This window comes from Echiichthys vipera, assembly GCF_963691815.1.
Source record: "Echiichthys vipera genome assembly, chromosome: 17".
Lineage (NCBI taxonomy): Eukaryota > Metazoa > Chordata > Actinopteri > Perciformes > Trachinidae > Echiichthys > Echiichthys vipera.
In genome coordinates this window covers 26118104-26137797 of record NC_139842.1, presented here as the reverse complement: position 1 = coordinate 26137797, position 19694 = coordinate 26118104, and the positions used below count along the sequence as shown (strand labels likewise).

Sequence of the window (19694 nt, the reverse complement as noted above, 5' to 3'; positions counted from 1 at the left end):
GGGAGGATTATGGGGACATTTTTTGGACGGTAGCAGCAGCAGCAGCAGCAGCGAGAAGGGGGCTCCCTGATATCGATCAGAGAATGGATTCAATTAGGGCATTCTGACTTGGGATATTTGAGACTCTGCTCTTACAGAAATCAATTCTTCGGCAAATGTAGTCTTTCTGTCCATGTCTGAATTAGATATTTCTTTTCCGCTCCACTTTGGGACAGCTGCGTAAGCTTTAAACTACTGTTATTTATAGCAGGGGTGGGTTTGATGTGACTACAGCCTCTCATCCCTCACACTCAAGTCCTCTTCTTTCTGATCTTTTCTACCCTTCCCTCTGAATGATGCTGCTTTCTGTGCTGTAGTGAAAGAGACGCACGGCGAGACTGGGGGACACGTTATTCTAGGCCTTACAGAGCGGAAGCCGGGCCGGTTCTCATTTCCAGCACGGACCTGGCCGCATGACAAACAAGTGCATGGGAGTAGCCTGCAGGGCCCGGCTTTAGATCACGAGCAGTCCTCCGCGCCTCTCCTCTCCGCTCCTCCGCCGCCCAGCCGCCTGTGATGTGCGTTACGGCATTACGCACGGAGCAGCAGCGACCGCTATCTTGAGCTGCCTCATTTCAGGAATATAGTTTCACCTCGGGAAAGGATGAGCAGCAAGGAGCTGGCGGTGGGCCAGTCCAGCCAGTATGTGGGGCCTTACCGGCTGGAGAAGACCCTCGGGAAGGGACAGACAGGTAGGACGCTCCTAAACTAAACCTCCGGTCTTGTAGCAAAGCAAACAGGACGTGTGCACGGCGCATCAGCTGATTTCAGCATTACGAATCCCTTTAACACATATTCAAGGCTTATGGTTTAATCCTGATGTAAGTCTTCTTAATTCACATGCTTTTATTCTGTTACAACCTTCTTAAAGGATCTCATTACATTCATGACAGGATACAGTGTTTTTAGAAGACCTATCACTCATTTCTGAGCTGAGTTTGGTCAATGTTCGTGACAATGTCAGTAAAGCTTTTTGAATTATTTATGACATCCCTCCCTTCCTGTTTTCACACAGCATGATGATTTGTGATATTCAGACAGTTTCTCCCTCTCTGTGTGTCTCAGGACTGGTGAAGTTGGGTGTCCACTGCATAACAGGACAGAAGGTGGCCATAAAGATTGTAAACAGAGAGAAACTCTCCGAATCAGTTCTGATGAAGGTATGGTACTTATCATGGGCAGTGGTGGAAAAGATGTTCAGATCAGAAGTCAAAATACCACTGTATAAGTACTCTGTTAGGAGTAAAAGTCATGCTGGGAAATCTTACTTAAAGTGAAATTCTGTTGTAAAATCCTCCCAAGGTCTTTTTAGGCAAATTGGGTCATCAAATAAGCCATCGAGAAGATTTTTTCGTGTATGAACTTTTAATGTAGATTTTCTGGAGAGGCGCTAACAGCCTGCCGTGGCTAACACTGATTAGCTTAGGGCGGCAAGTTGAACGCATTCAAGCGTCTTTTTTAACCACTAATACTGCTCCAAATAACACAAAACCTCTGCAGCAGCATGAGAAGAGTCTCTTCACATAAAACAAAGCACCAACAACATAGTTAGTGAACCCAGAGTTTATTAAAAGAGTGTTTTAAAGACTTACCTACTGGCCCCTGTACCAGCTCCTCTCATAGTAAAGTCCATTCAAATCAATTACCAAACTCAATCCAAAGGGAAGGAGCCCATTGGTGATTTATTCCAGCAAAACACGTAAACGTTGTGGTTTGCTGCAGACACGGTAATCCCTCTGCGGAAGCGCCTCGGTTGGCGTCTTAATGTCCAGATTCAAAACAATAAGCCACTGGTTTATCAGAGCACAGTCATCGAACCACAATGGCAGCCTATGAAAAGTTTATGGGTCTTAATCTTTCATTTTTGTTTCGCAGCCGGGAAAGATACAAACACGAACCATTCTGTCTCTCTTCACTTCAAGTTGCAGGCGAGTCGGCTTTCCCTGTGCGTCTTCGGGCAACACACGCCCCCTGACCCCTGACCCCTCTGATCTGCGTAAGGTTTTGGTGCTGCAGGGAAAGATGTGTGGGACTTTTCCAAACCTTTTACATCTATTATTAACTTATATTTCACCAAACTTCCACAAACCACAACGTTTGCGTTTTTTTGTTGGAATAAATCATCAATGGACTCCTTCCCTATGGGATTGACTTTGGTAATCCACTTGAATGTACTTTACTATGAGAGGAGCCGGTACAGGGGCCAGTAGGTAAGTCTTTAAAACACTCTTTTAATAAACTCTGGGTTCACTAACTACGTTGTTGGTGCTTTGTTTTTATATGTAGGGACTCTTCTCATGCTACTGCAGAGGTTTGGTGTTATTTGGATCTGTATTAGTGGTTAAAGACGTTTTCATGCATCCAACTTGCCGCCCCGAGCTAATCAATGTTAGACACTGCAGGCTGTTAGCGTCTTTCCAGAAAATCTATGTTCATAGTTCATACAAGGAAAAAATCGTCTCGATGGCTTATTTGATGACCTAATTTGCCTACACCGGAATTCACTTCAAGCAAAAGTACAAAAAATATACTGTATTTTAAGCACCAAAAGTAAAAGTACTTTTTTACACAGGATGATGCATTTCAGAATAATATACATTATTGGATTATAATTATTCATGCATTAATGTGTTTATTACTTTAATATTGCAGCAGGTAATGGTGGCGCTCATTTTAATTTATTATATGTACATTATATATTACTTGATTACTATGATTTATTAATTATTTGTAGTGTTAATCTAAGTCTGCAAAGTAACAAATAAGTTTAGTTGCCACAAAAATGAAGTGCACTAAAAAGTGCATTATTAGCCTTGTATGCAGAAAAGAAAAGAGTAGAGGTACAAGTACCTCAGATTTGTACTTAAAGGTTGAATATTGAGAATGAGCAGAACACCTCCTAGTGTCTCAAGATCGTAATCGCAACAAGCAGTCGGGTTGCCAGGTCTGGAGACAGACCCGGCCCAGTAGCTACAGGAGACCAGAGTCTGTTTGAACCCATCCCCTCCAGAAAATCACACCATAAAAACAAGGATTAGAGGGTTTTGACTGACAGTTACCGTTAGCGTTAGCGTTAGCCGTTAGCGTTAGCCGTTCCAGCTAAGTAAAGATGTAAGTGATGTTATCGATCAAGGAGAAACGTAGCCATTTGGGTGTGCGTTTTAATGGCGTTTCTCTCCTTTCTCTCAGTCCATGGAGTGAATGCTTGGCCTATATTGACTCGTGGTTTTTGCCCGTCTCCGCTCACTCAGCTGCTGGGACAAATAACGTCCCCTTCACTGAGGCTCCAAAGCAGCTGCAGGATTGGAAAACTCCATTTCACCCAGTGCCAGACTACAGTAGCTGCACCCAACAACAGACAACCCTGGCAACCAGCAATGCCCAAAACACTATTGCCGCTACCATTTCAACAGAACGGGACAGAAAGTCATTGTCAAACTCGTCAAAAAAAATTCAAAATATTAATTCAGGCTAAATATAAATTTTTATGGAAAAGCAGTACTTTCATTCTGTACCCCTCAAAACGCCCTTTGAGTGTATTATTTTAAATATATATATATATATATATATATATATATATATATATATATATATATATATATATATATTTATATATAGCTTTTAATAAAGATTCTACATATTCAACCTTTAAGTACTGTACTTATGTGACTGATAATGGACCTCATCCATCTGTCTGTCTATCTAGTATCTTCTCTGTGTCTATAATCACTATGATTGTCATTATGGTTGCCACACAGCTCAAATAATGTCAGCTTACACTCTGCAGCCTGCAGAAATAGCAACAGCATTGGAGTCTTTATTTTAGTCAAGAAAAGCCCATCTGTGTTGTAACTTGGAGCTCTCCGACGTGTGGACACTCTTTCTATACACTGAACAATAGAGATGGTGTCGTTCTGCCAATGAAGCCCTCCTTTGAAAGCTACTGTAGGTGAAACAAACTGGAATGAAATCAAATGGATTACAGATACGTTATTAAAGCTCCCGCATGCTTACGTACAGGCTGCCTGACACAACACTGTTAAACATACTCTACTGTTCATGCAGGAGCTGCCGGTGGAAAATGTTTTTGTCAAAAAGGAGAAAAGTGGACACGGAGTGTTGACATTCCAAGAAAAATGGAGCAGTTCCTATTACGTCACAGAAGTAAATGGGAATCCAAATGTGTGGTTGGTGCATTCACTGCACCTTTCAGCGCTCAAGGAATATAATATTCAGCGTCACTATCAGACTCATCATGACGAAAATACGCGAAAATGCAAAAATGGCAAGACAGTGGAGAACCTAGAAGATAAATTAATTGCTGGCAGGTTTGGGGAAACAGCAGAATATCAGCACGAAAGCCATTCTCAGAGGGTGAGTTTGTAAAGACATGCTGAAGGCTGCAGAAACCATAAGCTCCAACAAGCCACAGACTTTTTCCAACACCAGGCTGATGAGAAACTCCGTGTCAGATAGGATCTCAGATCTTACTGGAGTGGTTTTACTGGTCTGGCCCACTTGAGATCAAATTGGGCTGTATGTGGCTCATAAACCTAAATGAGTTGGACACCGTAATGTGTGTTTTTGATCAGATTTATTTTGTTAGCCAGATGACAAATGCAGGTTACAAGAGTGGAAATGAATGTCTTTTGCACCAAAGACAAGACAGTATTGCACATTTGTATTGCTTTGGACAGTTGCCCATTACCTACTCTGGGTGCTAACTGCCAGTAACCGCATTATTGGGCTGCTGTCTGCTGGCTTTAGCAGGGAAGGTCAGCTATAGCATGTTTAACTACAAGTAGCTGACACTGATGTAGCGTTTAGCAAATGGCAAAACATAACAAGTTTGTAACCATGTTTCTGGCAGTTATTGACACTTTATTAGGTACAGTTAAATGCAATCCAATACAACTGTGCTGCCATAAGTCTACTTTTATAATGCCTTATTTATTTTTTTTCTGTCATAAAGACAATTATATGTTTGTTACACGCACACAAAAGCGAGATAACAAGATGCCGTTTGACCCCAGGTCTCTTGTTGATGACTCACCAGGGGTTATCAGGAGTGTACCTATGTTCCTCGGGTCATATGTTCCCCGCTTTGTATGCGACCCTGACCCTAACAAAATGCTGAATTAAATCAGCAAAGGCAGAGGCTTATGAGACCGGGGAACATAGGCCCCTTTTGGGGAAAAACAGGGATGACCCTTGGTCATCCATGACCATGCCATAGTACAGATATGCCCATTCTGGGGAAAACAAACTGACTTTGACTGGTGGTAAATACAATTCCTGCCGTAATCTGTCCTGATTTCACCTATTTTAGGTTAACCGGTCTGGAAACCTCCTGCAGTGGCTAACGTGAGTCAGGCAGACAGATATATTACGTTGTTGCAGAGCGATGATCTGCGTTATATGGAAAGAATCAAAGAGTTAGAGAATGTTTTTCCAGTTTACCAGAGGAGAAGTGGGTAAAGGGGCCACTCAGTGTCCAGAGGTGACATCCCCACACATTTATTCTACCTCACTGAATCAGCAGGTAATGCAGAACGATGACAACGATCCCTTTCTCTGTCCTTAATATGCTGTGGTTTTAGTTTAGCTCAGTGAAAGAAAACAAACAGCCAAGGCTTTGTCCACCTGAGGTTAAATGATCTTTCTCTCTCTGACACACACACTCACTGCCATCTTTCTGTCATCTTTCTGCCATCATTCTATCAACAAATATGGAAATATTACTTGTATTTCCTCAAATATAATCCGATTTATTTTTATAATCTCAGTACTCACTCCTGTTTTTCCTATTAGTGCCTATGGAACACTGAGGTCTTCTCCTTTGTTTTCACCGGAGAGGGGGCGTGGCCTTTTAAGTGACGTAGGGTTGCTCTCTTCTATTGGCACATACAGTAGCTGCCAAATTCACCAATGAAGGGATTCATCAAAACATTTAAGCGTGTTTCAGAGTCCTTAAATCACAATGAAAATGACTATACCATAAATTTACCATCTGGTAATAAATCCATGTGGAGAGCAGAGCAATATGCTGCCTCACTGTGTACCACGTGTGAGATTGTTTTAGGTCATACTATAAACAGCTGCTAGTGTTGAATGGGAGCTGATAAACTAAACATACATAATCAACAAATAAAATAAAACCCATTTTAAAGGAGAGGCTTGGATACTCTTAAGTCTATATTGATACAACATTCAAATGTCCTTATGTAGGTTAAAGGATAATTGGTCACTGCGATCTTACGTCCTCTACAAAGAGAGATGCTTGCTGAACTGATCAAATAATAATGTCCAGCTGTCATAACTTTGAACCTGCATTAATGGATAGTTGGCTACTGCGATTTAGCACACCGAGCTGTAAACACAACAGTGACATAATTTTCTTTTAAATTTGTAATGGTCTATACGGATGCACCGATCCAACTTTTTCAGCCTCTATACCGAGACCTGGGCTTTGCATATCGGTCAATACCCAATGCCAATCCGATACCATTGTTGAATTATTTAAGTGTACACCCCACCATGTGGAAGAGACTAAAGGCATCAGGCTTGACTAAAACATTACTTTCCTAACTTTGTGAAACAAAATGTAACAAATGAACACATAGATACAAATGTACTGAGTTGTTATTTTTTTATTAATTTGTTATTAAAATAAACAACTGTGCACCGGCTTGAACGTCTCTAAAACTTCTTCTAAAATTAAAATAAAATGTAAGAGGTGCACCTGAGAATTAGGTAACTTAAATTTCAAACAGTAATGACACTTATTTGTAAATATTTAGTTCAAACAGGAAAATAAAATATAGCAGCTGAACCCGATAACATAGTAACTTAAATAACAAAGTTGAAGGTGCAGCGCTGTTTGTCCACTCAGACTTGCCGTAGTTGATGTGCTGTTGCGCTGTTTAGGCAAAGTTGGGGTTTTTCCTTGTGCTATTACTTTTCTCAGCTGTACCTTAAGAACACGTGTCTATAAGTAACCAGCTAGATTTGATATGAATATTTAACATTTAAACTGGTATAAAGTAATTAAACTGTTGTTGGTTCATGTGGGAAAATGTTTAATATTATGATGCTAATTGCACTAGCCTGTCTATGGCATTTTCAATGTTAAGTTAGCATCATGTCATGAACAGGAATTCAAATTAAGATACAGCAGCTGAACCTGAAAACATAGTAACCTAAACAACAGTGTTGAAAGTGTAATCCCTCCATACAGCTCAGTCCCTGCTCGCTCCATGTTGTTGCTGGTTTTGGCTGTGAGTCAGCTGACATGCTGCACAGCGCCGCTTGCCACCATTTAATAGATCAGTCCATGAGTTGGTTAATAAACCCATACCCGATCCAGTTTATTTGTCAATATCCAGATCAAACTCCGATCCTAATCCCGGATTGGTGCATCCCTAATGGTTTAGTAACATAGCAACTAAGCTAAGTATTAGCAAACAGTTGCCTATTACACCATCTTGGATCAGGGCAGCTGCTTCTCTTGTAGGCTCTATGTAGGCAGGAGGCCTATCCACTATTAAAATCATCATTTCTCTCTGAATTTGATGATTCATTAATTAATTCATTCATTCATATGTTTTATACTTTTACAAACACACTTCACCATAGTAAATCCTATTTGTTTATCTCAACCCGCCCTGTCTCGAACAGTAACTCCTTCTACTTCAGCGACTTCTCTCCACCTTCAAATGAACACGAAAGGATTTGACAATAACATTTGACATAAATCTGCCGTTATACTCCCGCTCTCTCTGCCTTGCCTCATATTCACCTTCCTCTTCCTTCTGACATCATTTTTAACCTCACTCCTACTGCTTTCTGTCTCCCTCTTCCTCTGTCTTTCCAGGTGGAGAGAGAAATAGCTATCCTTAAACTAATAGAGCACCCTCATGTTCTGAAGCTGCATGATGTCTATGAAAATAACAAATACCTGTGAGTATGTCTTAATCGCTCTCCTTTCCACTGACTTTTTAATCTTCCCTCTGGATCTCCACCAGAGCAGAAACAACCTTGAATCTGAAAGGGGAAAAGCTCCTGTTAGATAAAAACAGACAACGATAAATAACCACATGACATGGGATATAAACTGCTGTGAGTGTGTGTGTAGAAGCATCCATGACTCTGAATTTTGATGGTAGTTGTTGTTTATTAATTTTTTTTTGTTTTTTACATGTTTCTGTTACCAAATGCCCTTTCCTTTGCTCACCTGTTTTCATCTACCTGACCTGGTTGCCCTCCTGGCTCTCAGGTACCTGGTTTTGGAGCATGTGTCCGGTGGAGAGTTATTTGACTACCTGGTGAAGAAGGGCAGGCTGACCCCCAAAGAAGCCAGGAAGTTCTTCAGACAAATCATCTCCGCCCTTGACTTCTGCCACAGTCACTCTATATGGTTTGTGAGAGGCCATGGCCCTTTTTGATTGTTCCATTTCCAGTTTGTCTCTTAACATCTTGTCACTATTTCCAGTGTTGTGTCAGGCTCACCTTAAAATGAACCAAAATGTGTTGTTATCCCCTACCAGTCAATTTATTTAGATGCTTTACCTCAACCTAAAGCCTACCCTAACCCCAACCAGCTGTCTCTGCATTGCAGAACCAAACATCGTTTTCTCATACAACTACTTAGCATCATCAGTAGATTAGTGTGCTATTTGAAACAAATAGCAGAACTGAGTATTGCATCATTCACATGATTGTACATGTGCATGGGACAAACCTTGACCTTTAACCTTTAACTTACCAGTAGCATGATGCATGTTATCAAGCTTTTGCATTTGTCATAAATGATCACTGAACTAATGATTTTATAATATGAAAGCTGATTTATAAGCATGAATTAAACCACAGACTTTTAGAAGCCAAACGGTGCAACTCACAGTCATTTATCTATCTGTATCTGTGTCACATGTGCGTCGTCACGGCCACGCCCCTTTAGGAGACTAGCAGCAGGTCCCGACTGTATTGATTTCAATGGGGGAAGTGAAGGTGAAGATTGTGACCGATCCCAGAGCACTTCCTTGTTGCTGAAACTTTCCTTGTGTCTGTACTTTGTTCTATACTTTTATGATTTAATTTTGTTTCTTTAATTATTTGTCAGTATTTTCACACGGTTGTGAATACTGTGCAGCAAAGAGCTTAGTCATAAAACCAACCTGTTCATAACCTCATGTCAAAATGTCACAATCAACAAGTTAATTGCATTTCTCAGTCCACTGAGGCTATTATTGATATTGATCGATTATTGACTCACTTTAATATAGATACTGGTGTGCATGTTATTCTTGCCATCATCATCAAAGCATGGGCAATTGAAAAAACTTTAATCACTCTGCAATATAATCCGCCCCAGATGTGCTGACATAAAGCATGTAAGCCTACATGTTGTAGCTATGAATGAGTCGTGTTCTTCTCCATTTTGAACCACACCAAGTGCATAAACTTTCATTGAACGTATGTGTGTGTTTGTGTGTACGTTTGTGTCCAGTCACAGAGACCTGAAGCCAGAGAATCTTCTCCTAGATGAGAAGAATAACATCAGAATAGCAGACTTTGGCATGGCCTCGCTACAAGTCGGGGACAGCCTGTTGGAGACCAGCTGTGGGTGAGTACTTGGTTAGATCACTTAAAATTAGCTTGTTTATATACGTTCAACTTTTCAATGCTCTTTGGTCATCCATTATATAATCTATAGTCATATAATGATCTTCTTTTTATTACTGTTCTGCATTAATATTAAAGGTTCAATATGGAGAATGAGCAGTACACCGCCATCGAGTGTCTCAAGATCCTAGTCGCAACAACAAAAAATAATTCCAGCAGTCAGGTTGCCAGGTCTGGAGACAGACCCGGCCCAGTAGCCTTCAGGAGACCGGAGTCTGTTTGAGCCTGTTTGAACCCGTGCATGCGTTTGAATGGCGTTTCTCTCCTTTCTCTCAGTCCATGAAGTGAATGCTTGGCCTATATTGACTCTGGTTTTTGCCCGTCCCCGCTCACTCAGCTGCTGGGTCATATAACGTCCCCTTCACTGAGGTTCCGAAGCAGCTGTAGGATAGGCAAACTCCATTTCACCCAGTGCCAGCCTACAGTAGCTGCACCAAACAACAGACAACCCTGGCAACCAGCAACGGCCAACGCTATTGGCTGCTACCATGGAAACAGAACAGGACAGAAAGTCATTGTCGAACTCGTCAAAATTAAAAAAATATATCGATTTATACTTAAAAAAAATATTTTTAATGGAAAAGCAATACTTTCATTCTGTTCCCCTCAAAACACCCCGTGGTTAAATATAGCTTTTGATAAAGATTCTAAATATTCAACCTTTATATTAATATATTAAATTAAATACAAAAATAATACATATATGTGGCAATCATATCATTTTATTTTACAACTCCATGAGATAGCTGTGTTCATCTTTATCTTACCATGTGTGTCAGCCACAGATGAAAAATAACATCAAAGTGACTGAGAGTGCTAATATTAGTATTCAATCAATATATGACTTAATGAGATTTAAACAATCGATAACATGGAGATAATACACAAAGTGTGTAGAACATTAGGAATGTCCACTCAGGCAACATCATGTTTTTGTTCCCATCTGGAGCAGATGAAACAGATAAAATAAGTAAGGGGTTGTTTAGTGTATTCCATTAATAAAACAGCATTCTCAGTGTTCTCAGTCTTGAACACATAAATAAGCACCTGCTTCCTTTATCTGTGTGCAGGGCTGTATGTGGTTAAATCATGCAATAATGGCCTCTTCTTTCTTAACAGATCCCCGCATTATGCGTGTCCAGAGGTCATAAGGGTAAGTTACTTCCATGTCAGTGTGTGTGTGTGTGTGTGTGTGTGTGTGTGTGTGTGTGTGTGTGTGTGTGTGTGTGTGTGTGTGTGTGTGTGTGTGTGTGTGTGTGTGTGTGTGTGTGTGTGTGTGTGTGTGTGTGTGTGTGTGTGTGTGTGTGTGTGTGTGTGTGTGTGTGTGTGTGTGTGTGTGTGTGTGTGTGTGTGTCTAATGACACCCTGTCCACGTCCTTGTTTTTCAGGGTGAGAAGTACGATGGTCGCAGAGCAGATGTTTGGAGTTGTGGAGTCATCCTCTTTGCTCTTCTTGTGGTAATAAGATCGTTCTTATTTTTTATTCCAGTTGTAATTCCAGTATTTAGTTGCTTTTTTTTCTGATATTTGCCTTCCACTATTAAGAAGGGCAACAATGCCAGTGAACCTCATATGTCTTCTCTCAAGCCAGATGATTTAATAATATAACAGTTTAGTAAAATGATGATTTAATAATATAACAGTTTAGTAAAATGATGATTTACTAATATAACAGTTTAGTAAAATGATGATTTACTAATATAACAGTTCAGTAAAATGATGATTTACTAATATAACAGTTCAGTAAAATGATGATTTACTAATATAACAGTTCAGTAAAATGATGATATACTAATACAACAGTTAAATTGACGATTTACCTATATAACAGTTAAAATTATGATTTACTAATATAACAGTTTAGTAAAATGATGATTTACTAATACAACAGTTCAGTAAAATGATGATTTACTAATATAACAGTTCAGTAAAATGATGATTTACTAATATAACAGTTCAGTAAATTATGATTTACTAATATAACAGTTCAGTCAAATGATTATTTACTAATATAACAGTTCAGTAAAATTATGATTTACTATTATAACAGTTAAAATAATGATTTACTAATATAACAGTTCAGTAAAATGATGATTTACTAATATAACAGTTTAATAAATGATGATTTACCAATATAACAGTTCAGTAAATTATGAATTACCAATATAACAGTTCAAATAATGATTTACTAATACAACAGTTCAGTAAAATGATGATTTACTAATACAACAGTTAAAATGATGATTTACCTATATAACAGTTAAAATGATGATTTACTATTATAACAGTTTAGTAAAATGATGATTTACTAATACAACAGTTAAAATGATGATTTACTAATACAACAGTTAAAATGATGATTTACTAATATAACAGTTCAGTAAGATTATTTACTTACTATTCAGCTCTTTGTATCTCTACCATTTCTATTTCTCATCCTGTTTTCTTTTCTTTCTGATTCCTTCCATCTACTCCCATCCCTTCTCAGGGTGCCTTGCCCTTCGACCATGATAACCTGCGGCAGCTTCTTGAGAAAGTGAAGAGCGGGGTATTCCACATGCCCCACTTCATACCTCCTGACTGCCAAGCTTTGCTAAAAGGAATGATAGAAGTCAATCCTGACAAGAGACTCACGGTGAGCAGGGAGGGACCATGGGGCTTATACAGGGAGAGAACAAGCACAATAACTGCTAAAAACACTAGCTAATGGTGATGTATTTTGAATTACAGCTATTGTAGCGATTATGTAATTAGCAGGCGTTGGCAAATATCAATTCAAACCAATGTTTTCCAAACATTGAGGCCATTGTGTCAGCCCATGTCAGTCACTGGGAGGAGAGGAAAAGGTGGGACATAGCAACTTTAACACTATAAACATGACTAAGCATCTAGCCTTAGTCTTTTAGAAGATGTATGCATGTGTGTAGAAGCATGTATGTAGCCACCAAGTTCCCCTGAAATCAATAAAAGTCACCAGAACCAACTCATGGAACTAGGTCGTCAACGTTCCGCCTGTTAAAAGGATGGTTTTAGTTGCCACTGTGGGCACAAGATTGCTGGATTAATATATAGATGGTGCAACTTGCTGCTGCTCATGGTGGAATTGTTGGATCCCTGTAAATCATGAATAAGTCCGTGTGGTCTCAACCTACTCTAAATGTAAAGTAACAGAATGTTTGTTATGATTTAGCACCATAAATAAAATGAAAACTGAACTGAACTGAAAAAATATAATTTAACTAATGTTAGCTTAGTTAGCTAGCTACAGCTGTTGAAATAAAAAATCATTTTAGTTTGCAAAATCATTGGTTACCAGATATTTGGATTTTAGACTTGTGATTTGACTTGAGACACAATGACTCATAAGTTCTTGAATACATCAGTCATCTGATGCACCTGAATACATCATCAGTGATGTTACCTGAGATCATCAGATGTTTCGGGTCTTTCAAACATCAGACATCCTACTCAGCCACGGGTGATCAGACCTGGCTTGTGTTCAAGTGGCATTCACCTTTCCCCATGGTTCTCCTCTCCGAATCCAGAGCCATCTCGAGGCTTTCTCAGCTGCTTCGGTGATGTTCTTGATGGCTCTGCTCCTTGCTGTTCCTGTGATGCCCAGGGCACTTAGGGCTTTGTGGAGCGAGTGCCCCACAAATCCTCTACTGCCAACTTCGATGGGCATACACCGAGCCTACCAGCCCTGTGCACGACAGTCGATGACCAGATTATCGTACTTGGTTCTCTTCCTTTCATGGTCCTCCCCCAAGCGATCTTCCCATGGCACCATCAGCTCCATGATCACGATGTTCTTTGTGCTCTCTGAGACCAGAAGGATATCTGGCCTCAGGGCAGAGCGGACAATGTGCTGAGGAAACCGCAACTGCTTCTCCAGGTCTACAGAGAGCTGCCAGTCTTGTGCTGATGCCAGGATGGTGGCTTTTAACGGCCTGCCTTTGGCTGGTCTCCTGCTTTGACAAAAGCGATTGCGCAGGTGGTGTTGCGCACTCGGCCAGAGCTGCTGATCCTTTTGCTGATGGCTTCTGCATCAGCTTCAGAACCTGGTTGTGGCGCCAGGTGTAGCGGCCCTGGCTGAGCACTTTTGGGCAGCAGCTCAGGATGTGTTCTAGAGTGCCTCTTGTGGAACACAATTGGCAGTTTGGGGTCTCCACTTTCCCCAAGTGGAGAGGTACGCCGGACTAGGGAGGACATCATCATCAGGAAGCTGATGCGGTGTGGCTCATACTGCCATAGGTCCGTCCAGGTGACTTTGCGGTCCATGGCGTGCTCCCATCTGGTCCAGGCCCCCTGCTGCCCAAGACCAGCTGCTCTGCTTGTCCTTCCTTCCTCCACTGCAGTCCTGACCTGATCCTGTATCTGCCTGCGCTTCTCCTTCCCCTTGCACTCCCTGAGCTGTGGTGGTGTTGGGAACATCCCCAGGCCTGCTCTGCCATGGGCCACCACTCCCACCAGCTCTCTGTGGCGCAGTCGTGATTCTGCATCCAGCACAGCGGACTGGGCACTCCACTTCCTTCCCACCTCCACCACCACCCGTGAGTCTCTGTACATCAGCACCTCTCGTGTCCGTGTCACCTTGAACTCCTCTTCCAAAGACTTCAGGGGCAACCGGAGCTTTGTATTGTTCCCATAGAGGGCGATGTTACTGAGGCTTCTGGGGAACCCCAACCATCTCCTGAGACAGGTACTGACCTTCCTCTCCAGGGTCTCCACCTTGGAGATAGGGACCTCGTACACAAGTAGTGGCCAGAGTATCCTTGGCAATATACCATGCTGGTATATCCACGCTTTAAACTTGCCCGGGAGGCCAGATCTGTCCAGTGCTTTGAGCCAGCTGTCCAGTTCCTGGCAGGTTGACTGGACCGATGAGGAGTCTTTGAGGCTGCTATCAAAGACTTTGCCCAGGCTCTTCACAGGCGTCTCTGAGACTGATGGTATCATTGACCCGTCAATGCTGAAACGAAACCTGCCTGTGACCTTCCCCTTCTTCACCACTAGAGATCTGGACTTGGCTGGTTTAAATCCCATCCGAGCCCAGCGGATGAGTCTTTCCAGCCCTTGGAGGATCCACCTGCATCCTGCCACAGACTCTGTGGAGACTGTCAGGTCGTCCATGAAAGCCTAGATTGGGGGCTGGCTCATCCCTGATTGAGTCCATGGGCCCCGGCCCCGTGGCTCCGCAGACTTCACAATCATGTTCTTCGCCAGCGTGAACAAGGTTACGGAGATGGTACAGCCTGTGATTATCCCAACTTCCAACTTGCGCCACTCTGATTTCTCAACATTGACATTATAAGTTTGTGTGTGTAATGTTACCCAGTGTCTGTGAGGGTTCTTAGCTAATGTTAGCCAGATACAATCTGATCCCTCCCAACTCCAGAGTGTTAGCCTGCTAACAATTGATATCACTAATAAACCCAATCACCAAAGTGAAACGTTGGCATTTTGATTAGGAAGAAAATAAGAAATAAATAAGCTGAAGATATTTGTTTGATTATGTTGTAGTCTGTCAGTATTGTGTATTTAGTATACGATTACATTATTTTGGAACAGGTTGGATAATCATATTATTAGAGAAGTACTTATACCTTGTCTTTTCTCTTTATAAAGACCAGATACTGCAGGTAAGTGACTTAACTTGCCCAAGAAAGATGACTCAGGACTTACTTGAGACTTGGACCAAATGACTTGAGTCACATGTCTGTCGGTTACTGTCTATAAATGAGAGTCCTTTTGGACTACCTCGGCCTCTGCCTCTTAAGCAGTGTCCTCATTTAGGATCTAAGTGGCCTGAGGGTCAATTGTTGCCGCTCACATTGCACCACATCAGTTTCCACAGCACATGACGCATGAATCAGACTTTTAGGAGGGAGGGAGGAAAGGAAAGTCACAGCCTCAGGCAGACAGAAATGGAGCCTGGGAGGAGACCTTACAGAGGGAAGAGGAGGGAGTCGAGGAAGGTGGAGAGAAGAGGGCAGAGGAAAGGGCCTTAAAGGAGTCAGCCATGACAGGACAGAGTTTTATTTCTGTCCTTAAAGCCAAGGTAGCAGTTTATTCTGAGATTTATGGAAACCAAGATGAAGAAAGGAAAACAGGCATCTAGATATGCATGTTTGTAGAATATGAATGAATTGATGGAACAAGTGGCTTAATCGGTGGCTGTTAAAAAGGATGGAGGCACTGAGGGTGAAAAAGTCAAGAGCTATTTCCCTATCACAGAAGTAGTGCACTATATATGTGTTTGTGCCATTTGTTGTGGTGTTCAGAATCTCTGTGGTTAATTTCATTCACTATATAGTCCACTATAAAATACCCACAATGCACAGCTAATCTGAGTGTACATACCATGTACACTACATTGTACTCCTGTATACCACAATGCAATGCAGTGGTGTTTTAACTGGAGGAGAGGAGAAGAAGCAGAAGAGGTACTAACGGTAACCAGAGAGATAACGGCAGTTACGATTAACCGTTACTCATGAGCTGACTACTGTTACTCGCTCCTGAAATCAAATAAATTAAATTAAATTCATTCAGTTTCAACAATTTATTTGGGATTTAACATTTAAATTGACATCAACATCCATACAACCTTTTACCCTCTTACTGAGTGCAGGGTTGTTTCATAAACAGACTGTAAAATGGGTTCACAACTCTGTTTGTTTACATGATAATGGACGCAGCGGCTTCTGTCACACATATATCCGCCGCATCTACTGACACAACGATTTGTTAGAAAATTCCAGTGTAGTGTCCGAAATCTCGTTTGGTCATTCACTATATAGTGCACTATTGAATAAACACTGTATAGGGAATAGTGAGTGTGCAGTGATCTCTCTCTCTCTCTCTCTCTCTCTCTCTCTCTCTCTCTCTCTCTCTCTCTCTCTCTCTCTCTCTCTCTCTCTCTCTCTCTCTCTCTCTCTCTCTCTCTCTCTCTCTCTCTCTCTCTCTCTCTCTCTCTCTCTCTCTCTCTCTCTCTCTCTCTCTCTCTCTCTCTCTCTCTCTCTCTCTCTCTCTCTCTCTCTCTCTCACTCTCTCTCTCTCTCTCTCTCTCTCTCTCTCTCTCTCTCTCTCTCTCTCTCTCTCTCTCTCTCTCTCTCTCTCTCTCTCTCTCTCTCTCTCTCTCTCTCTCTCTCTCTCTCCCCCCCCCCCCCCCCAAGAAGACAGATTTCCATCCAGTTCAAAAGTATATATGTAGATAGCAATCAGACTAGTAGGAAATGAACCCACACAATTTTTCATCACATTCACATCAATTAGGAAACAGGAAGTGGCTCATCTGTGCTGCATACGGAACTTTATAAGCAAATGCAAAGATCGCACTGCATACAGCTGCATTCTGGTTTCCTCTCTACAGTGGTCATAGCAGACCCAATTTTGACTTTGCGCATACTTGTGCAGAACTGCAGCTGTTCTATCACTCCAAACCGAAGAGACATTGGCCCTCATTTATCAAACGAACGTACGGCAGAAAAACGTGCGTACGACCATTTCCTGGCAAACGTCGGCATTTATCAATTGATTGTACTCATGCGCGTCTGAAGGCACCATCCATGAATGATTACGCATTCATCAATCGCAAAAACTACCACTCGATAAATGTACAGGTGATTTGTGATGCCAAGCTATCGCTTTTAAACGTGGCGGTCAGGTGACCGGGGGGGGGGACACACGATTCTTTTATATTTCAAAACAGCTCGGCTCCAGCCCCCCGCGACCCGGACATTGAATGAATGAATGAATGTGTTGGCGCGTGGCCGCAGCAAGACGCACTGCAGAGCCAAAGTCATCTCCTCGGTTAGTGGCTACCCTTGATAAATTGCATTAAATCAAACAAGGTATCAGACGATTAACATCTTGGTATGGTTCTTCTAGATGACAAAGGTATTCTCTTACGGAATACCTAATAACCCCGCTGGCAAACCCCGCTACAGAGCAAGAGCGCCGTATTCAGCACCCCTGCCGTGAAATGCACCCCCTCGCATTATAGGTGATATTCTGGATCAGAAGGCTGTTGCTTCCACCTAAAGGAGTAGTTTATATACAGCTAACCCACAACGGTCAGAACATTGGTTACTTACAGTCTTTAAACTGTTTTAAAATCACAAACTTGGATAATAGCGAACACAAAACAACACCTTTTTTTATGTTCTGTGGAAATATACTGCAGCCATCATTACAAAATGAATGAAATGGATCTTTTGAGCAAGTTGAATGTATTTGACTCAGCATTTCCTAAATATAATCCCAGCTTTTCTTGCAATTCAAATGTTCAAAGGTGTGTGCTTTTAATTGGGTTACACCTGTCCAACAGTGCGCACAGGCGCACTAGGGTCACAGTGGAGCGCTGCCGTCATTATTTTCCATACAGCGTTTTTATGGGCCCCTTTTATTCCACTCTTAAAACTGCCAAAAGCACATCTTTATTTTGCACCATCTCGGATGTCAGGATGCCAATCTGTGTGTCGGAAAAGTTACATTTCTAACCTGCGTTCTTCCTCTCCATGTTTGACCTCAGTGGGCGAGGCCTCCGAACCAGGATTATTTAGGGGCGTAACGTGTTAAAGACGATCGAATTCAGCCGCAGCATTTATCAAGGCCCGCTCATTAGTGGTGGGCGATACCGCAAAAATTGCTATCGATCCGATACCGATCCGATACCAGTCAGTATTGCCGATATCGATACCGATACTTACGGCGCTGCTTTCAGTCAAAATATTATTACACTTAAAGCAAATCACATGACAAAATACTAGCCATTTAACCCAAATTTATTATGTGCAATACATAATAAAACAAAAAGTAAAATAAATAATATAAATATATATGAAAATAAATTAAACATGAACAAAAAACATGTACATTTGCACTTTCCTCACTTTGAGTCAAAACATTTTTACACTTAAACCAAATCACATGTCAAAATACTGGCCATTTTGCCCAATGTATTATGTGCAATAGTATAATAAAACAAAAAGTAAAATAAATAATATAAACATAAATTAAAATAAATTAAACATGAACAAAAACATGTACATTTGCACTTTCCTCACTTTGAGTCAAAACATTTTTACACTTAAAGCAAATCACATGTCAAAATACTGGCCATTTTGCCCAATGTATTATGTGCAATAGTATAATAAAACAAAAAGTAAAATAAATAATATAAACATAAATTAAAATAAATTAAACATGAACAAAAACATGTACATTTGCACTTTCCTCACTTTGAGTCAAAACATTTTTACACTTAAAGCAAATCACATGTCAAAATACTGGCCATTTTGCCCAATGTATTATGTGCAATAGTATAATAAAACAAAATGTAAAATAAATAATATAAACATAAATTAAACATGAACAAAAACATGTACATTTGCACTTATCCTCACTTAGTAAAAAAAAACAAAAACGCTGCAGCAATGACTAAGCCTCAGTACATGGGTACCCATACTTTACTCAAGTTTTAGATTGGTGTTAAGGAAAAGTATCATATTAACATTTTCAGCTTTAAGCCGATTACGCTTCTGGCTGATTGTTTCTTCAGCCTTGGAAAAGAGTCTCTCTGCTGGAACAGAGGTTGCAACAGTTCCAAGGTATCTTTTTGCTACTTTGCTCAGCAGTGGAAATGTGCTTTCATTTGTTTTCCACCAAAGCAAAGGGTCCTCACTCCTTGGGATCACTTTTTCTTCCATGTATCTTCGCATTTCGATATATGCATCTGTGTTTGCTGTGCGATTGCTCTGAAAAGCCACAACCCGATTATCAAACTCCTGCCATAATCCCTTGGACGTTGAACACTGTGTGTCACTCCTCTCAGTGTTTGCAGCAGGTGGCCCTTGTGTCACTGACAAGGCTGTTCTCATAGAGTCAGTTGATGGAGAAGCAGAGGCTTCACGGCTGGTTGCCGGTCTTTCAGGGCAGGCCAGGGCTTGCATCTCAGTGATGATCCGT

General features: G+C 41.2%; 1 protein-coding gene across 1 annotated transcript in view; it reads left to right on the top strand.

The window, feature by feature from the left end:
- Positions 1-619: 619 nt before the first annotated feature.
- Positions 620-19694, top strand: part of brsk1b (BR serine/threonine kinase 1b) — a gene marked incomplete at its 3' end in the record, with an annotated part of 39723 nt that continues 20648 nt past the window's right edge. The window contains exons 1-8 of the mRNA XM_083932073.1: positions 620-731; positions 1105-1199; positions 7913-7998; positions 8315-8455; positions 9548-9664; positions 10843-10876; positions 11112-11180; positions 12211-12357. Coding sequence (XP_083788199.1) covers positions 644-731; positions 1105-1199; positions 7913-7998; positions 8315-8455; positions 9548-9664; positions 10843-10876; positions 11112-11180; positions 12211-12357 — 777 coding nt within the window. The 5' untranslated portion in view covers positions 620-643. The remainder of the gene's footprint in view (positions 732-1104; positions 1200-7912; positions 7999-8314; positions 8456-9547; positions 9665-10842; positions 10877-11111; positions 11181-12210; positions 12358-19694) is intronic.